At 36.3% G+C, this 20,759-nt stretch overlaps 1 protein-coding gene across 1 annotated transcript in view; it reads left to right on the forward strand.

The window, feature by feature from the left end:
- The window catches only part of MAGI2 (membrane associated guanylate kinase, WW and PDZ domain containing 2), a 1,347,058-nt gene that overhangs the window by 827,650 nt on the left and 498,649 nt on the right, over positions 1 to 20,759 (forward strand). Inside the window, exon 4 of the mRNA XM_032642294.1 lies at positions 13,200 to 13,415. Coding sequence (XP_032498185.1) covers positions 13,200 to 13,415 — 216 coding nt within the window. The remainder of the gene's footprint in view (positions 1 to 13,199; positions 13,416 to 20,759) is intronic.

Here is a 20,759-nt window from a genome sequence, read left to right on the forward strand (position 1 = left end):
CCTTTTGTACAGCTCACAAAGTAAGAATGGCTTTTGTTTTAAATCATATAAGAAATCAAAATAATAATATTTGTGTCACATGGAAAGCATATGATATTGAAATTTTAGCATCCATAAATAATCTTTTATTGGAGCACAGCCATACCCATTCACTTATGTACTATCGGTAGCTGCTTGCACACTACAACAGCAGAATTGAGTAGTTATGACAGAAACCATATGCCTAAAAAAGTCTAAAATATTTATTCTCTCCCTCTTTACAAAACGATTTTGCTGACCCCTAACATAGACAGGTTTGCATATCAGAATTTTAATACTAACAAACACCTATGTTGTCTTGTAGCTTTGTATAAAGACTACTTAGCAGAAGGAATGATAAGAGATCCTGAAATAGGCTACTTGAATCTCTCTTATGCTGGCCTTTTAAAATAAATCTCATCCGATTGGTCTCCCTCCCATTGAGGCAGTCCTCCAAAGCAGTGGTTCTCAGATATTAATGTGTATCAGAATGACCTAAAGTGACCCAAGCCCAGAGCTTCTGATTAGGAGATGGGGAGTGGGGCCTGGGAATTTACATTTCTAACAAAATTCCAAGTCAAGAAATAGCGACCAGGGTTGTATCCTTCTTTACAGGGTGTGAGTGTCCCATCAGTGGAAGAATTCACTTACTCAGTATTGACCATGTGCCAGTGTTATTCTAGATGCTGGGGAAACAAAGCTAACTGATAAATGGCACCTGTTGACAAGCCAAAACTTAGTGCTCTGCAGGCATTAAGTAAATAATTACGATAAAATGTAAAAGCTGTAGCAAGAGGTATAAACAAACTCTGATAGGGGCACCAGTCAGCACCTGAATATTTGTGAAGGAAATTAAGACTTAAAAAATTCTCTGATGTTTCAAGAAAAAAAGTCCATACTGCAGCTTGGTCATGCCAATCCACAGCACATAAAGAATCCTGAGTATCAAGGCAAATTTAGAGGTTCTGTCCAAAATTTCTTATTTCCAAGAGAAAGAAGGGGAGGTCATCATGAAAAGGCTAACAGTTCTTTAGGCAAGTTGCTAATATTAGTTCCTACCTAAACATTACTTTGTTTCTTTGGTTTTGTCCTTTGAACCCTAACTGATTATCATCATTGTCCCCACATCTGTCACCTCCCAATAGCCCAAGTTGCCATCATTGCACCCCTGCCATAAACCGCTCATTGACCTCAAGATTTTCCCTCTTGCAGCTTCCAATCCATTCTACATGCTGCAGCCTGGCAATCTACTTGAAAAAACAAATCTGAATGTCTTTTAAAACCTTCCCTTCACTCTTTGAAAATTAACCCAAAACTTTAACAAAACCTTTAGGCTCCATGTGATCTCTAACCTCAGGGGTCCCCCTTGTTGTTGGCACCAAGCACATTGTTCTTCTTTTCAGTTCTTCTAAGGAACTGTCCTTCCTCTAGAGCCAGGGCTTTTGCAGATGTATTCCTTCAGCGTGGAATGCTTTTCTTGTATGTCTTGAACCTTCACTAGATTCTACTCATCTTTCTTATCTCAATTTAGACATCAGTGCCATGGAAAGCTGGCCTTTCACTGACTCCACCCCTGTCCCCATTGTCAGAAGCAATAAATGAGTAGTCCACACTGGTTATCAGTCTGGAAAGAAAGGCCATATTACTGTAGTACCAAGGGAGTGTGGGGAGAGAAGGTTAATCATTACATTAAACCTGCCATTAAATATACCTTCAGTTAGTTTCATACCATCAAAAACCAAACTTTAAATTTCAAACCACATAGCCCTTGAGTTATTGGAATGTCAGAAGTATTTTACAACATAGACTATGCCTTGAGTTAAATTGAGACAGGGGAAACTGATCTGGCTAACTAGTCAGCAGAAATTTTACAATTAGCTTTTATAAGCAACTAGGTTTGTTTGGGGGAAGAACACACACATAAACATGCACATATTCACATACATAGCAACTTCCATCTAGCTCAGCTATTTAACCTTCAGAGAAGTCCTTGGGACAAGTTTCAGAAACAATAAAGGAATTTTATTTCTTATCGTTAGAAAAGCCACATGCATTTCTTAAAAATCTGTATTGACCCAGAAATATTTTGGCCCAGATGGAGGGGAGGGGACTGGGTTTTTAATCATATGCCATTTTTTTTTTCCTTAACAAGCCTAACTTGAACTCTTCTCAGAGTTCTCAGAACACCACTACTTGACCTTTATAGTTATTGTCAATTTGTAATTTAGTATTTGTGTGATTATTTGACTAATATCTGTCTCCTCAGTAGAAGGTAAGCTCAAAGAGGACTTGCTTGTTTTTTCATCATTGTACCTTGAGATAATTCATGCCTGGCACATAGTAGGCTCTCAGTAAATATTAGCTAAATAAATGACAGAATAATTGTCTAGGTCAGCTTATGAGAGTCTCAACCGCCCTGGTGACCCTTGAAACCTTTTCCTGGCTGAGCCTCTTGCCCATCAAGTGTCTATTACTGTCCTGGACCTTTGGATTGACTCAAACCCTCACCTTCACCAGCTCTTATTAGTTGTGGATGCCATTACCTGCTACCGGTAACTGACTACATATTGAGTTTTACTTCTCACAAGAACTAGAAGAGGAATTGAAACGTTATGCAATCTAAACGTTATCATTTTGACATGTAATCAACATAAAAATAATAACTGGGGTGCTTTACTTTTTTGTACCTTCTTCAAAATCTAGTGTGGATTTTACACTTATACAGCTTCTTAATTCAAACCAGCCACACTTCAAGTCCTCAGGAGCCAGTTGTAACACGTGGCTGCCATATTGGACAGCGTAGCTTAGTACGTTATCGGCTATTAGGGAATGACAGATGAGCATGTATGCATGGCTTTGGGCCAGAATGCCACCAGCAATAATGTTAGAACATCATGAAAAGGCACATCGCAGCCCTCCTCATCCCCGTCTGACTCCTTCTCATCTTCTTCCCTTTTTTTTTTTTTGCGGTACGCGGGCCTCTCACTGTTGTGGCCTCTCCCGTTGTGGAGCACAGGCTCCGGACGCGCAGGCTCAGCGGCCATGGCTCACGGGCCCAGCCGCTCCGCGGCATGTGGGATCTTCCCGGACCGGGGCTCGAACCTGCGTCCCCTACATTGGCAGGCGGGCTCTCAACCACTGCGCCACCAGCGAAGCCCTCCCTTTTCAACCTTTTCCTCCAATTCTTTCTTCTCCTCTTCCTCCTGCTCTTTATTTTTCTTCTTTCCATTTCTTTTCTGATCTTTTTTTCCACACATTTCTCCCTCTACCATGCAACAATTTTTCTACAATAAACTGTTTCTGATACTTTCAAATTTACTACACAATGAGAAAGATAGTGTGGAAGGCAAAATTATAATGTCAAAATTTGAGGATTGTGGAAGGTGTACCTCAATAAAAAATACATCTTAAAAGATTTAGTGGTTGGTTTCTGGACTTTTAAATATAAACTGCCAGTAGTTCTGATAGAATTGTCTTTGTCACAGGTTGATTTTCATAGGCTGTGAGTACATCGATTCAGGAAAAGCAAAATGCATTATTAAAGACTTGTTACAGTTACACAGACAAAGCCTTAGAGTTAAATACCCAAAACTCTTATTTCCTTTAACCTTTTGGGTTGTTCATTGTTTTCCTGGCTCATAAATTGGTTCTACTTCTACACTGCTGCTAACTTTAACTATACTCTAACATCTAGGATTTATGTTTGTGTCTCACAGGTCACAATGAAAATGTCGACTCTTAAAGAAGTCATAAATTTTTAAAATATCTCATGGACTAAAATATAAAGTTGATGTACTTCATATATGGCCTTCCACAAAGTAATTAGAGTTCACATCCTATGAGGGATCTACTTAGGGGCTTTCTAATTCACCAAAAGGGATGGATGCAAATGAAAGGCTTGGAACAAAAATAGAAGTACTCTGTAACCACAGCCGTTTACCCAGAAGGGAATGTGCAAAGAAATATATATAGAGAGTAACATGACAGTTCTCCACGTTTGTGTCAAGAAAGCAAATGAGTCCAGACTCTCAAGTTATTGAAATTGTTGGCTACAATTTATTGTCATTCTCTACTTATCGTCGATTCAAGACTTTCTGATACGATGGCAAGGAAATATAACCTGTTGTCGTTACATCCTTTAAAAATTTGCAGAATTTTGGAGGTAAGTACTTTAGAACTATGACCCAATTCTGTCATTTCAGAAATGAGGAAACTAAAATTCAGAGGAGTTTAATGCCTAATCCTAGGTCTTTTAGGAAGTTAGTGGTAGAACCTTGATTAGGACCCAGATCCTCTGAATATTTGCTGGACTCTTTCCTATGTATGCTCAGAAAAATCCAGCAAACATATTTTCCAAGTAGAAGTAAAATTTTTCTGACTTCTGTTAGCAACTAAGAATTAGATATTTGGCCAATTTCTTTAGTCATTAACCAATAATCAAAAGATCAATCAGAATTTCGCTAGATATTGTACTTGGAAGACAGTGACAAAAGAAAGCCTTAGAGGTCTCCTAATTTCTTAGTAACTTTATAGCATCACAGTTAAGAGCACCATTGAGAGAAGGAAGTTATATGACAAGCCATAAATGCTGTGTGAGAAAAATAATACTGTCCTGGAAAGGTTCAATTTCCTTTATCAATTTTTGAAGAAGTAAATTTAATCAAGATGACTATCACAGGAATCCACTGAGCTTTGCACAAATGCCCATTTAAAAATTCGTCAAAATTTCACTTCCGGGGCTTCCCTGGTGGCGCACTGGTTGAGAGTCCGCCTGCAGATGCAGGGGACATGGGTTCGTGACCCGGTCTGGGAAGATCCCACATGCTGCGGAGCGGCTGGGCCCGTGAGCCGTGTCCGCTGAGCCTGCGCGTCCGGAGTCTGTGCTCCGCAACGGGAGAGGCCACAACAGTGAGAGGCCCGCGTGCCGCAAAAAAAAAAAAAAAAATTCACTTCCACTTTCTCATTTACTGAGCCATGAAGGGACTACCTCTTAAGGACTGAGCTCACTTGACACTTTGAAACTTAAACGATTAGTTGCATTAATAACACAGTTGCAAATGGTTTCCATTCAAAAAGGTAGACATGTAAATTTGGTACTAACTGGAATTATAATACAAATTATTTTTTTTTCCTCAGGGCTGTTTTCCAAAAATCTTTGCATTGACCTTTGCTTAGGTTCCCCAAGGATCACCACATGTATCTCACCAGGTACTCTGACTACCCAAGAAAATATCCCTATGGTGATTTGAGAACACCAAAAAATAAGTTCTTCTAAAACATATGTTCCCCCAATGAATTGACCGAATTTCATGATCAACTTTTTGGATTAGATTTAAAAGCTGTCAATTTGTAAGATATATTAAGCCAATTTTAGGTGTTGGCATCGAGTTTAAATTAGTTTATCAGAGTGGTGATCCAGTCACTTATCAAGAACTGAAGAAAATTAGAAATGGGGCATATATACTATATAGAAGAAAAAGAACATTGGAATTATTATCAGCATGGGGGACGAAAGAGGAGTCTAATGAGAAGTATGAGGCACTGGGTTCTAAGCACTATGGATGATCGAAATGAGGGTATGTAACCAGACGTATCGAGAGGGAGGAAAACACGTATGAATAATCTCTCTGTTTTTACACTATCACCATGAGTCAACAAGTGCTCTCTCTATGGATTGTGACTAACTAAAAAGGGCTCTTCAGTCCTATTCTTGAACATAAGATAGGTTCCTCACACGAGTCCATATGTATATTATTTGCTTGAAACATTTGTGCTTTTTTTCACTTTCTAACTTATAGCTTGATAATAAAGTCAGAAGTGGATTTTTCAGGTTAAGACAAGATAAAGTGATAAAATGGATGATTAGGAAGCAGGGTGGAAGAGCACTGTTATGAAATGTACATCTGTTGGGTGCTTAATAGTATCTTACATGTATGCAGTTCAGCAAAGCAATTAAACAAAAGAAATATCATTGATACAATGTCACCTGAAGTTGTCATTGTATTTTGGTGTTTACTCAGTTTTCGTAGTCATTTAAAGATTTTCACTTTATCGTTTGTGAGAAAAATGAGCCAGGTGGTAATATGGTAACCTAAAATGTTGTTTGATAAAAGTCTAAGGCTGTGCCGTCCAGCATAGTAGTCACTAGGCACATATGGCTTTTCAGCGCGCGAAATGGGGCTTGTCTGAATTAAAATGTGCTTTAAGTGTAAACTATACACTGGGTTATGAAGACTTATTAAGAAAAAAAGTAAAAATATTGCATTCATAACTTTTATATTATATTGAAATGATAATATTCTGTATATGTTGGGTAAAGTCACATATATTATTACAATAATTTTCACCTTTTTCCCTTTTTAGTGTTGCTAACTAGAAAATGTTAAATGACATGTGGCTTGTATTTGTGGCTGATATTACATTTTTATGACAGCTGCTCTAAGGAATTTAATATTATTTAAATGTGATATGCTTGTGAATTGGGCTTGTAGTTTTTTTAATGTTTCTATAATTATAAATGTTCAAATGCTTTACTTTGAAAGCAGATATATATTTGACATTGAAAAATCATATGTAACTTCCTTCTGTTCTCTTGAGGATTTCTTTGCATGATTTCTTTACACATTTTATTCCGCACAGGTAGGAAATGTTCTGAACTCTTCTGAATAATGCCTGAGGGAAGAGTCACTAAAGGAAAGGGTATCTAGTTTCCTTTAAACAACGAAACCACCTACCCTGACCAGTCTGTAGATGGTTCCATTTAGCAAAGATTTGTCCTGTGTCTGTCAACATTGGCTAACATGTATAAATGAAAATTGGGTCAGGAACACAAGAAACTCAATGAGAACTTGAAAACAAGTTTCAGAAAATGTTAGGTTAAACCATCTACATGATTTCTGGAGAGTACTAATGAACAGCTGAAGACAGTGAAATTCAGAAAGCATGGGGATCATATTATTAAACCAGCATTCATTACTTTAAAATAAACTTGAAATTCTTAGGTAGGGGTTGTTGCAGAATAACTCACTTTTGCATGTGAAAAAACATAAATTTTCACATTGTTTGCACAATTGTCAACATTTTGGAAGTCACATTTAACACTGAATTTTCAAAGAATTCAGCAGTTTACTGTTTAGCACAGGTATCAGTGACAAAATACCATTGGAATGTTTTTTTCTATTTCCATCACATGTGAGATGAATGCTTTTCACCACAAAATGAAAATACAGCATCTCTTGAGGTCAGAGTTTTTTTGCACTTAGGTTTCAAGCTACTAACTATATATGACATGATGAGGAAATGATACCTTTTAGGGGCAGATCAAATTTAAGTATCAGAGCTGCTTACAAAAATAACTTCAAAAATCAGTTGACGAAAGCATTCTACAGTGGGACTTCGAGCCTTATTTTCTGGTAGGAAGTGTAAATTTAGAAAAGTAGAATATTTTTTGAGGTTACATTTACTAACGTTGTATTTACAGAATTTCTAGTTTACTAACTCTGCAGCCATATGACTGTGATTCTTGCCATGGCAAGACTGTCTTTTGATGGTTTTTGGTACTAATTTTCAGTCATTACTATCCCTTGTGTAATATGTTAACAGGTCTTAAAATTTGAATTTAGAAACCTCTCATGACTTACCTGTTTCTATTAATACAGATCTAAACCTCTGATGTAATAAAAATAATTATTTACTTATGATCTGTCAGGTTTTCTAACATAAATTAATTATGCACGGACCTGGAACTCCAAACCTCTCCTCTCCATTTAATGTCAGAGTCATTTTATGCAGGTGCCATTAGGAGGCCAAGTATCAAACTATTTGCTCCATTTATAAAACAGTAAAAAAAACAAATGATGAGATTTTCAACCTCTCAAATTTTGCCACACATTCCTTCCAACACAAGGACATATTCTTAAGCTGTCTGGGGATCTCAGTGATGGGCTGTGTTGTGTGCATGTCCCAAAGTACCTATAGGCAGTCGTCTCTCTTCCACTAAATCATTATCCAAAATTGATTCTTTCTGGTTACCAAAATGGGAATAAAAGCACTGAGAATACTGGGGGAGGAATGGGGGTCAAGACCTTAATCTGTGAGGTATCTTGAAGACAAAAATAGTACCTTTCTAAAATCCATCTGCACTTGGGTGCCATGTGGAATGATATATGATTATTTGATGTAAAACCTACACATGTTATTATTATACACCCAAAGGACTGAAACAACAGAGTCAACATCTGAGTCTACTACTTAAAAAGCCAAATGAACTAAATAACAAATCACATGTTTCTATCATGATCTATTTTAAAGGGAAAAGGTGTTGGAAATAAGTAAAAGCATTTCAAAGTATTTCAGCTTGTTACTAGCACTTTCACACTTCTTCATACTTAAAATTAGTTTTTAGTGTCTTTCCTACTTCTTGTCATAATATCAGAACTTATAAGCATAAAGAATATGGTGCATCTCAGCAAATACTATTTTGGTATCTATTACCCTTCAATAAGGACTAAGGATATAAAAAAGGGAACAGTTTATAATTTATTGAAATTATTTTCTCTTCCTTTTTTCCCCTTGGCCTCACCATTAAAATCAGTGTGGGGAAAAAAACCTGGGAAGGGTCAGAAGAAAGACAAAAACATTGTTTAAAAAACTTAGACTAAGACTTTTTGAAAAGATTATTTGGTCTAACAAACATAGAGAAAGCAAAGGAGTAATCCTGTGATAGCCTTCAAGTATAGTACACAAAAAGTTATTTTAAAAAGCTCTTTTCAAAAAAAAAAAAGCTCTTTTCATCTCTTCTGGATGACTTAGGAAAGGTCTGCGTAAAAGTGAGTAATGGATTAGATTTTCCAAGTATTTTCTAGGGAGGTTAGCTCATAACAATGTAGTCTGTTTTAGTCTCTCTCCCCTTGCAGGAAGTTAATATAACAGTGTTCAGTGTAAATGGTCATTTAGTAAATGTTTTTATTATTATGAAACCAATTATTGACATTTTTGTAAACTATTCTTTTTATTCAAATTTCTGGAAAGCTTTTTTCATATTTATAATGTAAGAAATGACTACATTCACCCTGTTTCACTCTTTCATAACTATATCTTTATGAAAAAGATAGCCATTCTTTTAAGTACTTAAAAAGCTGAGGAATAAATCAAGTTAAATCAGGTTTCTCCAATAATTGTCTCTCTTATTTTCCAAGCATTGATTCAAAATTAAACTGTTAATTTATAGATTATCCTAATTGTGATAGAATTAAGTGAACAGTGTTATGTATCATTTCCATTCTGTCATCATATTCAACAACTAAGTTAGTGAAATTTTGTATTAAACTTACACGAAAGTGCTAATGAATACACCACACTTTACAAATACAAATATAGTCAGTAAAAAGTGGACTAGGAAAGCCTATAATCCCTACCCCATCTCCCCAAACACACACACACATACACACCCACTTAGTTTTGGAAGAGAGGAGGGAAAAAAATCACCTAAAATGTCCCTGCTTCATCATTTGGTAGGAAGCATTGCCTTTCTCTTGAAAGTGTTATTTTTCTGCTCATTGGTTGTGGCTTTGAATGAAGTCCTAGAGGAATGCATCAATTCCAGGCAGGTTGCAAATTGCATCGTACTTTTTTTTTTTTTTCTCTTGAGAGGCAATATAGTATTTTGAAAAGAAATGAGATTCCTAAGTCAAATGGATATAGGTTTTCCACCTGTTTCATGTATAATATTGAAAAATAATTTTAGAGCCTCCATTTTCTTTTAACCGCAGAGGCAGAATGACTTTGTTCTAATCCCCATCAGATACAAGCGCTCAGAAGTAAAATGCCCTTTACAGTGTCCAGCTCACTAAATTGTGGTGATAGTAATAATGGTAGTAGTTGTTGTAGTTGTGACTGTACTTTTGTGACTGCAGTCATCTTATAGCCCCACAGTCCCACTTTAACTAAATCAATTCAAGGATATAAAGAGACAGCCAGATTAGGGGAGACAGGACTCAAAGTCAGGTTTATCTCACCACGATCTGTGCTGTTAAACATACACCATATTGTTGTGGTATTTTGGATTTTAGATTCTCTAAATCCTGGCACTCTGCATAGAGGCACTTCATTCTTAATGGGACAGTTTTTCCAAATTATATTTTTAAAAAGTTTTGATGTTTGTTTTTTGAAAACATGCCGGTATGTTACCTAAAAGGCACATTTTATCCTTAATATATTGATTTGTATATATTTAAACATCAGGACATCATTTCAGTGACTTAGCTACCTGGCCATCTGGCTAATTTTTCAACTTCTTTTAGGTATTTCTGGTTTCTTTGTTCTATGCATTTGGTTTAAGGTAAAAGCCTATTCTCCATGAATTACATTTCTCAAGTGTAGTAACTACATGGGTTATTTCTGTGCCTCTTTTAAATTGCTATTATTATTGCTAATAAAGATAATCTTAATGTCTTAACTAATGATTTGTACTCTTTTACATCTAAAATTTAGTCTAAACTATTAATTTCATAAATCAAATTGTAGAAATAGAATATTGCTGTATAATTTGTAATCACATCTCATTCAATAGGAGTAATTATTTAGGAATGTAAATTCAACCAGACCTGTTACTTAATATTTATTTTTAGCCTGAGCTATGCATTTATTTCTAATTAGTAAAAGTTTATTTTTCTACCTCAGGGAGATTTAAACCCTAAAAGACAAATTGGGAAAAAAAAAAAAAAAAAGCCCTGAAGAGTGATTCATTTTTGTTAGTACTACGTATACTTAAAAGCACTGAAGAGGGTTCCCTTTTCTCCACACCCTCTCTTGGACTGTTGGTGGGAATGTAAATTGATACAGCCACTATGGAAAACAGTATGGAGTTTCCTTAAAAAACTAAAAATAGAATTACCATACGACCCTGCAATCCCACTCCTGGGCATATACCCTGAGAAAACCATAATTCAAAAAGAGTCACGTACCGCAATGTTCATTGCAGCACTATTTACAATAGCCAGGACATGGAAGCAACGTAAGTGTCCAATGATAGATGAATGGATGAAGAAGATGTGGTACATATATACAATGGAATATTACTCAGCCATAGAAAGGAACGAAATTGGGTCATTTGTAGAGATGTGGATGGACCTAGAGTCTGTCATACAGAGTGAAGTAAGCCAGAAGGAGAAAAACAAATATCGTATATTAATGCATATATGTGGTATCCAGAAAAATGGTACAGATGAACCTACTTGTCGGCCAGGAATACAGACATAGGCATAGAGAATGGACATATGGACACAGTGGGGAAGGGGAGGGTGGGATAAGTTGGGAGATTAGGTTTGACATAAATACACTACCATGTGTAAAACAGATAGCTAGTGGGAACCTGCCGTATAGCACAGGGAGCTCAGCTCGGTGCTCTGTGACGACCTAGATGGGTGGGATGGGGGTGGGGTGGGAGGGAGGTCCAAGAGGGAGGGGATATAGGTATACATGTAGCTGATTCACTTCATTGTACAGCAGAACGTAACACAACATTGTAAAGCAATTTTATTCCAATTAAAAAAAAAAAGCGCTGAAGATCTCAGAACACTACTTAAAATTATTGATCGGGACATGCAGCACTATTTACTAGTTTTATATTATGTTTATTAGCTAGGAAGTATTGTGATTCTGTTGCCTGTGGTAGTGGAACCTGCTAGGCTTTCAGAATCCGGGGCCAGCAGACGCAGCTTGGGTGTCGACAATGGACTCCTTTGTTTCCGCCCATTTTCCCCAAGGGTTTCCAGCCTCTTCCCTCAACTAAACATCTCATACCTTTTCAGCATATCCTTATGATCTTTAATTTAACTAGAGTATGTTTTGGTTATTTGCAACCCAGAACGCAGGTGATTGTAACGAGTATTGCCATTCCAATTTATAGATGAAGAAATTGAGCCTTACTGAGTAAATAACTTGCTTGAATTGTGGTTATGTAGAAAATCCAAATCTAGACCCCATAACTGCTACTTAAGGGTTGGTTTCTTTCACAGCACACTGTTTTCTCAGTTGCCTTCAGTGGCCTCTGCAGATAATGAGATGTGGTTCCCCCTCTATGCCTCCTTGATTGAGTGCTTAATCCTGTTTCCTGTTTTAATGCTTACCTGCTTAATGTCAAATGTGCCTGTCTTCCACACGAAACCGCTGAGCATCTGGAAGGCAAGGATTGTATTAATAGTCATCATTTTCTCTCAGACGTGTACTGGAGTGCTTGGGTGCACAGTCAGTACTAAATAAAGATTTTAATGAATGAGTGAGCAAATATGTGCATAAATTATTCAATTAACTGAAAACACCAATATGGGTTTGAAATTGATGCTAAAAGCATAACATCGATTTTTTAAAAACACCACTGTGTCGTTTACCAAGCAAAAATTTAAAGTATTTTTTTCATAAAAGTAATTTGCTTTGAATATATAAAGATGTTCACATAGTAAGCATATATTCCATGTTACTGTTTGCCAGGCTCTTATGACAGAGATAAATAGGAATTAGTCTCCTCTTTTAGAAGTCTCACAGACTGATGGGGGAAACAAATGTTTTCTGTAGCTCAGATCATGGAGCTGTGGGAAAAAGAGCTGTGGTAATCTGAAGAATGATTACAGTAGCAGGCCCACTGTCGGCAGTCATGGGAACCACTAAACTGGCGTGGAGATCCAGCTCTAGGCAGGATGCTGTGCACATCAAGGACAGCAGCCAGAGCCCTTTAAAAGCTGGAGAAAAGCACAATGTGCTTTGCCTTTCCAGAATGTTATAAGATTTGCTTAAAGAATAAGTTACCCATACTCTTATTCAGACATAATTATTTTTAAAAAGATTATAATCAAGGCTTGTTATAAAAATTTTTGATTAATTTGAAATTGCTATGTGTCATAGGAAACTAATAGCTAAGACTGTATTTTGATTTGGCACTAAGGTGAAATGAAGGTAGGTCTGTATCTTTGTTTAAGCATTAAAGCCCAATACAATATAAGCAACAAATAAACACCTATATAAAAACATAAAAGGATATAAAATGATATGTATGTATGGATATGTAAAATACATATATATGTATAAACTAGGATATACATTTGTTAATAAAATTTCCATTCTTTACAAATTATGCACACCAGTAGGAGAAATATTTAACTTCATATGTTTTGTATCATTTGCAGACAATTACTACGGTACCCCAAAGCCTCCAGCAGAACCAGCACCCTTGTTACTAAATGTAACAGACCAGATACTTCCTGGAGCCACTCCAAGCACTGAAGGAAAACGAAAAAGGAATAAATCAGTAAGCAACATGGAGAAAGCAAGCATAGAGCCTCCTGAGGAGGAAGAGGAAGAGAGGCCTGTGGTCAATGGAAATGGAGTAGTAGTAACACCAGGTTAGTCTTTTACATTTGTTATAGGTTCATCAGCTCTTCTAGATGTAGCTGAATATATATTATATCTCTGTGTTCAAATGTATATTTTTTTTCACATATATATGTTCAGGGGTGTGTGTGTGTATATATATATATATGTAATGATTGTAGTTATCTTGAGGGAGACAAGATTATGATATCAAACGGAAAGGACATGATTCTTGTATCCAATTTATTAGTTTTAATTTTGACATATCAAGGAATCCATTCAACTTCTTCAGTTTCTGGTTTCACTTATACAATATTAATGGCAATATAGTGAGTGGTTTAAATCTTAGAAGGTGTTACAAGTCATGAATATGATTGTGTGACATTGCAAAATTTTTGTTAATTAATATTAGATATAATCTATCCTTAGAAATCTTACTATACTTTCAGCTCTGTGAATAGAGGTTGTGTCATGTTATTTCGTTAATGGCGTCAATGAATACAGTCCACAGAATAACCATAGCTACATAATGCCCATGTATTTATCCCCCCATCCTTACCACCTAGTCTGACAATTTGGAGAAAGCATCTTCACAAGTGACACTGTGAAGGCAATTACCCTTGAACAAGGGAAAGACTTGTTATCCCTTTAATTTATCATCTGTCATATCACATATATAAAAAAAGTATCAGATATAAAGTGTGTTTTTGCAAGGTATGGGTTTTCAGTTTTCTTATACTTACTAATATAGTGCCAAAATTTTTATTTATAAAATAGATTTTTTTATAATATTATTCATAATCAAACATTACCAAAACTAAACTATGGCATTCTCTTTGCCTATAATCTTGGAATAAGTTTCCAAAGTTTTGTTTTAGGTATTTTTTAATAATGACATATCATTATTTTAATGGGCATTGGAAATCAAAGGGCTGTGTTAAAACTGTTGAAAAAACATTAACACATGTACCTCGCATACATATTATTCTTAAGATATTTCCTACAACTACTTTGATGTCTGTACTTATCACTGTACTGCTTCTATAGTGACATAATGTTTGAATTTTCATAACCAATTATTTTTATCAAAGAAAATCTTCATAAGCCTTTTTTTTTTTTACCTTCCTTTTCCATACTACCTGTAAAAATGTTCTTCATTAAACATAAGGAGACCAGATTTCAGTATGTGTCAGTCAAGGTGTAAAACCTTAAAAAGTGGTTTCCTCTTGGTTACTCAGAGGAGGGTAACTTCCTCCATTAACATATTGGTTAAAAACTTATTCTCTGACCCTAGCAGTCGTTGATATTTGGGTACAAATGCTAAAAATCACTATGGGTGCATAATGTAACTTGTTTACTGTAATATGATCTGGTAATTTTCAAGCAATTAGATACCTTCTCTGTTTTGATTCTGAAATGTCTCTGTCAAAATATTTACTTTTCATCATGTAATGGATTTAAGTTAAGTTGATAGGACATCATTTTCTTAGTTGATCTTTTATGTGAGAAGCAAAACAATTCAGCTAAATGGAAGCAAGTAATCACAAAAGAAGTAGAAGTTGGGTGTCAAAAAGCAGTTATAGAATTTCTTACTGGTTAACACCTTATAGTTAAAAATGTAAAATATATGGCCTTGATTGGGCCCAAATAATTGATTTGTATTTCATTTCTACTCTGTATAGAGCAAATCAAATGAAGCATTCTTGACCAACAGATTCTTAAACTAGAAATTTGTTTAACTAGGGGGCACAGTGAATCTGGAAAGCTCCATTCCCTTCTACTCATACCTTAGACATGAAGAATGGAGTATTTTTATGTCTAGGAAGTTTTTAAGGCTCCAGGGAAAATGGACTGGTTTGAACTCTTCTTTACCAGCCCTAGCCGTGTGACTGTCTCTGGACTCCTGAAGCTGACAATGATAGAGAACAACTGTGCAGGACAGCTTTGGGATATCTGGATAGTCAACAGATGCCTGGCTTGGCAAGTGTTCATAATTATACTACTTTTTCTTTCTTATTATCGGACATGAGAGATGTAAAAATTAGGCATCTCTTCACCCAGTGTTCAAAGATGGAGGAAACAGCCGCAAACCAGAAAGTTGGTCCATCATCCCTTACTAGAAATCTTTTGATGAGTCCCATATTAGAAATGTCATTGTTTTTCTTTATGTTTATCCAAGAGAAACTTTAGGATAAAACTTTTTCTTTGCCCCCCCCCCCCCCATATACATTTATCCAACTCTTCACCATTTGAACCTCATCACATTTTTTCTAGTACAGGGTCTTTGTCCTGCGTTTGTCTTCTTCTCATATACATTTGTTGGATACAGGACACTTCAAACAATACTGACAAAATTGTTGCTTAAATTTTAGTTAACACTGCCCTGTAAGAGCCTGTAATAGTAATTAATATCAGACATCCGTTTAGAGCATAAATAATATAGTGAGGCACATTTGGAAAGGGAGAAAAGCTGACTGAGGTAATTTCATTCCATTCCAAGTAATATTCGTGATAATGACAATAAACAATATTAAATAATTAACTTCTTTTGGATCTTACCATGTGCTAGGAACTCCTTAACCTCATTATGTGTATTAGTTCATTTAATTCTCCTATCAGACCTATTAGTTAGGTACTGTTTTACAGATGAGGACACTACAGTTAAATAATTTGCCCAGTAACTGGAAATAGGAAATATTACATAGGAAATCTGGACCCAGAATCCATGATCGTAGTTGCTTTACTATCCTGAGTCTTATGTCACCAAATAGAAACATAAATATATTTCTTAGCAATTTGTAGACACAGGACCACTATTTTACTTGTACATCTTTAAACATGGAATTATAAATCTTTACCTACCAAAGGCTTCTTATTTCTTTCATTTCTGGAAATCATATGCAAGTGAACTTATTTCCTTCTGTGGATATAAAAGATTCCTAGTTCTTTATAAATAATATTCTGTATGTATATAAGTACCAAACCTACCGGTCTTTAACTACTTATATACTTTACCAGAATGAACTACTTTCTCTATGTAAATGAAGGTTTTAGAGTCCTCAATTTACCCATTACTCATTTTCTTTTTCTCCTTTGAATTGTAGTTTATAGAATTACATATTTCTTTTTCTTTCAGACCATATCTATGTAAAGTCAGTGATCACTTATAAATAGGTAATTTCTCCATGAAGTTCTACTAGTGTTATCAACGAATATATTTTATTCTAGGTTCTCTCTTTTTACTCAAAATTACATTACAGAACTGTTTCTTTCTCTGATATACGTCACTTTGGTGATGGAAACTAGTGTAGTTCTACCCTTAGAAATGTAGTTTTATCATTGTCAATAACAGAAATTACAATAAAAATAAAATAAATAATGGCAACATCCCTTTAATGAATGCATACAATGTGCTAGGCATATAGGACATATATTATCTCTGGTCCCATAATCACAGTATATTTGCTCAACAAATGAGATGCTGAAATTTACCTTAAGGTACTTAAGTAAGATAATGGTAGCATAGTTGAAATCTAGACCCAGGAAAACCTAAACTCATCCTTTTCCACCATATTTCCCTGAGTTGTTAACTATGCTGAGGACAAAGAGACTTCTGACCTCTGTAAGGTAAATCACAATCCTGCAGTGTAGTGTATTTCATCTACGTTGTATTCCATTATATTTGTCCTTCACGGGGTTCATGGAAGTGATATTAGCTCTAATTCTTGCAAGGATGATATATCCTTACATCATCTTAGAGAATTTGCCTTTAAACTGATATTTAAAATTCATATGCTCAGGAAACCTCCCTTTGACATCAGCCTCACCTTATGTTCAGACATCTTTATCTTGTTAGAGGTGATATCCAGCCCTGTGGCTTCAAATACTGTAGATTTACCTGCAACCTTCATTCTCTCCTGTGTTCCAGGGCCATATTTCTAAGTACTGCCCACTGGACTGCCCCCACCCCAAGCATTTCTTCAGCAACTTAAATGCAACATTCCCCTTAAACTCTTCTCCCATAAAACAAACAAGCAAACCAATTTACAGAGTCCCTTGCTGGATTTCTCTAATTCTGCTTTTTACCCAGATAGCTCAGAGTTTTATGCTTTTCTCCCCCCAGGCTGGATATGCATTATTAGGTATAAAAGATCACTGTACCTTTAGCTTTTATCTCTTCCTTCCTAATATCACTGCCCCATCCTACATCACTCCCTCATCCCCTCATTTGTGGACCACAGTCCCCTAACTGACCTCCATTCCTCCAGGCTCCATTCCTGTCAAATTCCCTGTTACTCTTTGATCAATTAAAAGGTTCTTGAACCAGCATTTGGTCACGTTAACTATCCTTCTCAAAACTTGGATGAGTTTCTATTTCTACTGCTTCACACTCTTTGGGCAACCGCCAGGTCCTCTCACACTTGACTGCAGCACCTCTGTTATCTTTGGTTCCCATTATTCCCCAACTCTCTTCTCTCGTCTACATTCCCATACACATAAAACACCTTCACCTGTCTGACAAGCCTTTTCCACATTTGAACCTTCTATTCTTTTATTCGCAATTCAATCAAAATTTTTATATTCTCTGGAAATCGCTTGTTTACTCTCGTAGTGAAAAGTTGAGACTGTTCACCTCTGAATTATTGAAGTACAACTTAAACTTCTCATTCATTTAGGAGGTATTGGTTAGCTTGGTCCTTGCAGGTAACTTTTCATAATGTGCATGTCTGTCATCCCCTCATAAATTGTAAACATTACCAGGACAAGGACTATTTCTACCTTTTTGTATACCTGTCTTGGTGATTAGTATATATCATTAGATATTTTAATTTCTTTTATTTTTTTAGTCAACCAAACCTCTTGAGAATGTCAAAACTTTACTATATCAACATGATTAGATTTATTTCATGCTCATTTTACACTATTCAGTGTTTTCAACATGCAGTGTTTCTAAGTGTGAAAGATATGAAATTCCTAATCTTGCATTTCTTCAAAAGTTGTTTGATAACAAAAGAAAGAAGTCTATTTTAAGAGATGTATTCTTAGAGATGAGAATTATTAAATCTCTCTAACTGTGAAAATGACCCAAATAGATAGGAGGTTAATAGCTCAGTAGATAAATTTTTTTTTTCAACTGAACTTTTCTGAACAAAAACAAATCCTGTAAACCATAGTAATTGGATTAGGCTTTCTTGGATTTCTTTTATTTCATGAATTATCTGCTAAACTTTTCCGGAAAGTAATTCACTATTATATTGTAGCTTCCCCTCACCAGCTATTAGTAAGCTTAGTGCAAAGAATTAGAAATGCACATATATTTTAAAGGCAGCTAAGTCTCTCTGTTAATACACACACATACACAATGCCAGGAGGAACAGGGCCCGTGAGAGCTACCTTCGCCAACAAAGGGAATACAGTATATGTACACAGAGCTGCCTTCTCCAGGCCCCCAAGCCTGCAATTAGTGCAAATGAACTGCGTCTCCCAGAGAGCAAACAGAGTGTCCCTTATGTGATCACCAAGTGTCCTCAGCAATGATCTCAGTTCACCATTAGGGACCCGCATCCAGGTCCTGTGCCACTTGGCACGCTGACTGTGCATGCACCATCAGTCCTGGTTCTGTGAATGAGGTCCTGTCACTGTCAAAAGAATTATGTCCTCCGTAGTGAATCTCGCTGTTTTCCTGTGAATAATGGTGCACTCTGAAAGCACCCCAGTGCCTAACCCCTGCTTATTTTGTGTGGGTTCACAGAGACTGCGATGTGTGTATCCACTCAGATCTTTATCTCTTTTTTTTTTTTTTTTTTTTTTAGGGGAGAGGCTTAATTTTATTATCTTGTTCCCAAACAGTATTGGTTTTATCTCTTCACTGGAGGTGCAAATTTCTGGGGCTATTTTAACTTAACCTTCTAAAATTAGATATTCCATTTATAAATGAGGGGCACTTGATCTTTTCTTAAAAGGATCATCAGGTGTGATTATAGAGTAACAAGATAATCACTTTAGAGTCCGTAGCTATGAACTTTAGTAGTAACTGAAACTATACCATTGGGGGAAAAAATGAAATCATGATTAATTTCAGGGATGTCTTTCTTTTTTTTTTTTTTTGCGGTACGCGGGCCTCTCACCGCCGTGGCCTCTCCCGTTGCGGAGCACAGGCTCAGCGGCCATGGCTCACGGGCCCAGCAGCTCCACGGCATGTGGGATCCTCCCGGACCGGGGTATGAACCCGTGTCCCCTGCATCGGCAGGCAGACTCTCAAGCACTGCACCACCAGGGAAGCCCTCAGGGATGTCTTTTTAAATCAAGGCAGACTCACTTTGCGATAAATCTGAAAGCGAAGCACTATTTGAACCTCTTTGTGCCCTCAGATTGATTCAACATTTTTGGAATCTTGCATTCAACCTTTTGTAGAGAGGTTTTTCCTGTTTCTCTGAGTGTTTATATGATGTATATGAGAGAGAGATTTATACATGAAGGAAGAAGGCACAGCAAAAGCAACCAGGCTCACACCGGGGTTTGTAGAGCACATACAGAAATGTTTGTGTCTTCAGGTTCTCCAGGCATTGTTAGAGTTGAAGCTTATTTCTAGTCATGGCCATCCATTCTCTCTAGGCCTGATATTCACCCTGTAGCCCATTTTCTTATCACATATTTCTCCTAATGGATGTGATTATAATTTCAGTGTGAAATCTTAGCTACTTTATTGTCAGACAAAAATTGCTCAAGTTATTTCTGGCTGAGGGCTGGTCTTTGGCTCTGAAGAGGGAAGGTCTCTGGATAAGGTCTCTCTGGGCACTCAGAGATAAGGGGATAGCACCTTTATCTTTTACTTCCTAATTGACTTCTTACTCTCATCAAAAAATACCTTGACTCCAATTTGGCCCCAAAGACTGGCACTTGAATGATCAAGATCAAGGTTAAATAAAGCCTTCTTCCTTTTCTCTTTCAGCCCCTTTGATGTTCCTAAAACTTCAGAAGGTGATGTTATGTTTCATGTAGTACTAATCTCCTGATTTTTTTCAGAATTCTGAAAGCGAGATCTAAGAATTATTGTACATACGTGTCCTATATTTCATTTCATACCTTGCTTTGGTCTTTGAACATTTTCAATACTTATCAGTTTCTCTCACCCCAGAGTTAGTTGAAGATTTGGAGAACTTGTTTCTATATGATAAATATCTTCAGAATTCAGTACATTATGAAAACCACATAACACATAAATTTCAAAGATGTGAGGGTTCATTTTATTGCCATTATTCCAGTCTGCTTTTATTTTTTTTAATAGATCTTTATTGGAGTATAATTCCTTCACAATACTGTTAGTTTCTGTTTTACACCAAAGTGAATCAGCCATATGCATACACATGTCCCCA

The sequence above is a fragment of the Phocoena sinus genome, chromosome 9 (assembly GCF_008692025.1).
Source record: "Phocoena sinus isolate mPhoSin1 chromosome 9, mPhoSin1.pri, whole genome shotgun sequence".
In the NCBI taxonomy this organism is placed as follows: domain Eukaryota; kingdom Metazoa; phylum Chordata; class Mammalia; order Artiodactyla; family Phocoenidae; genus Phocoena; species Phocoena sinus.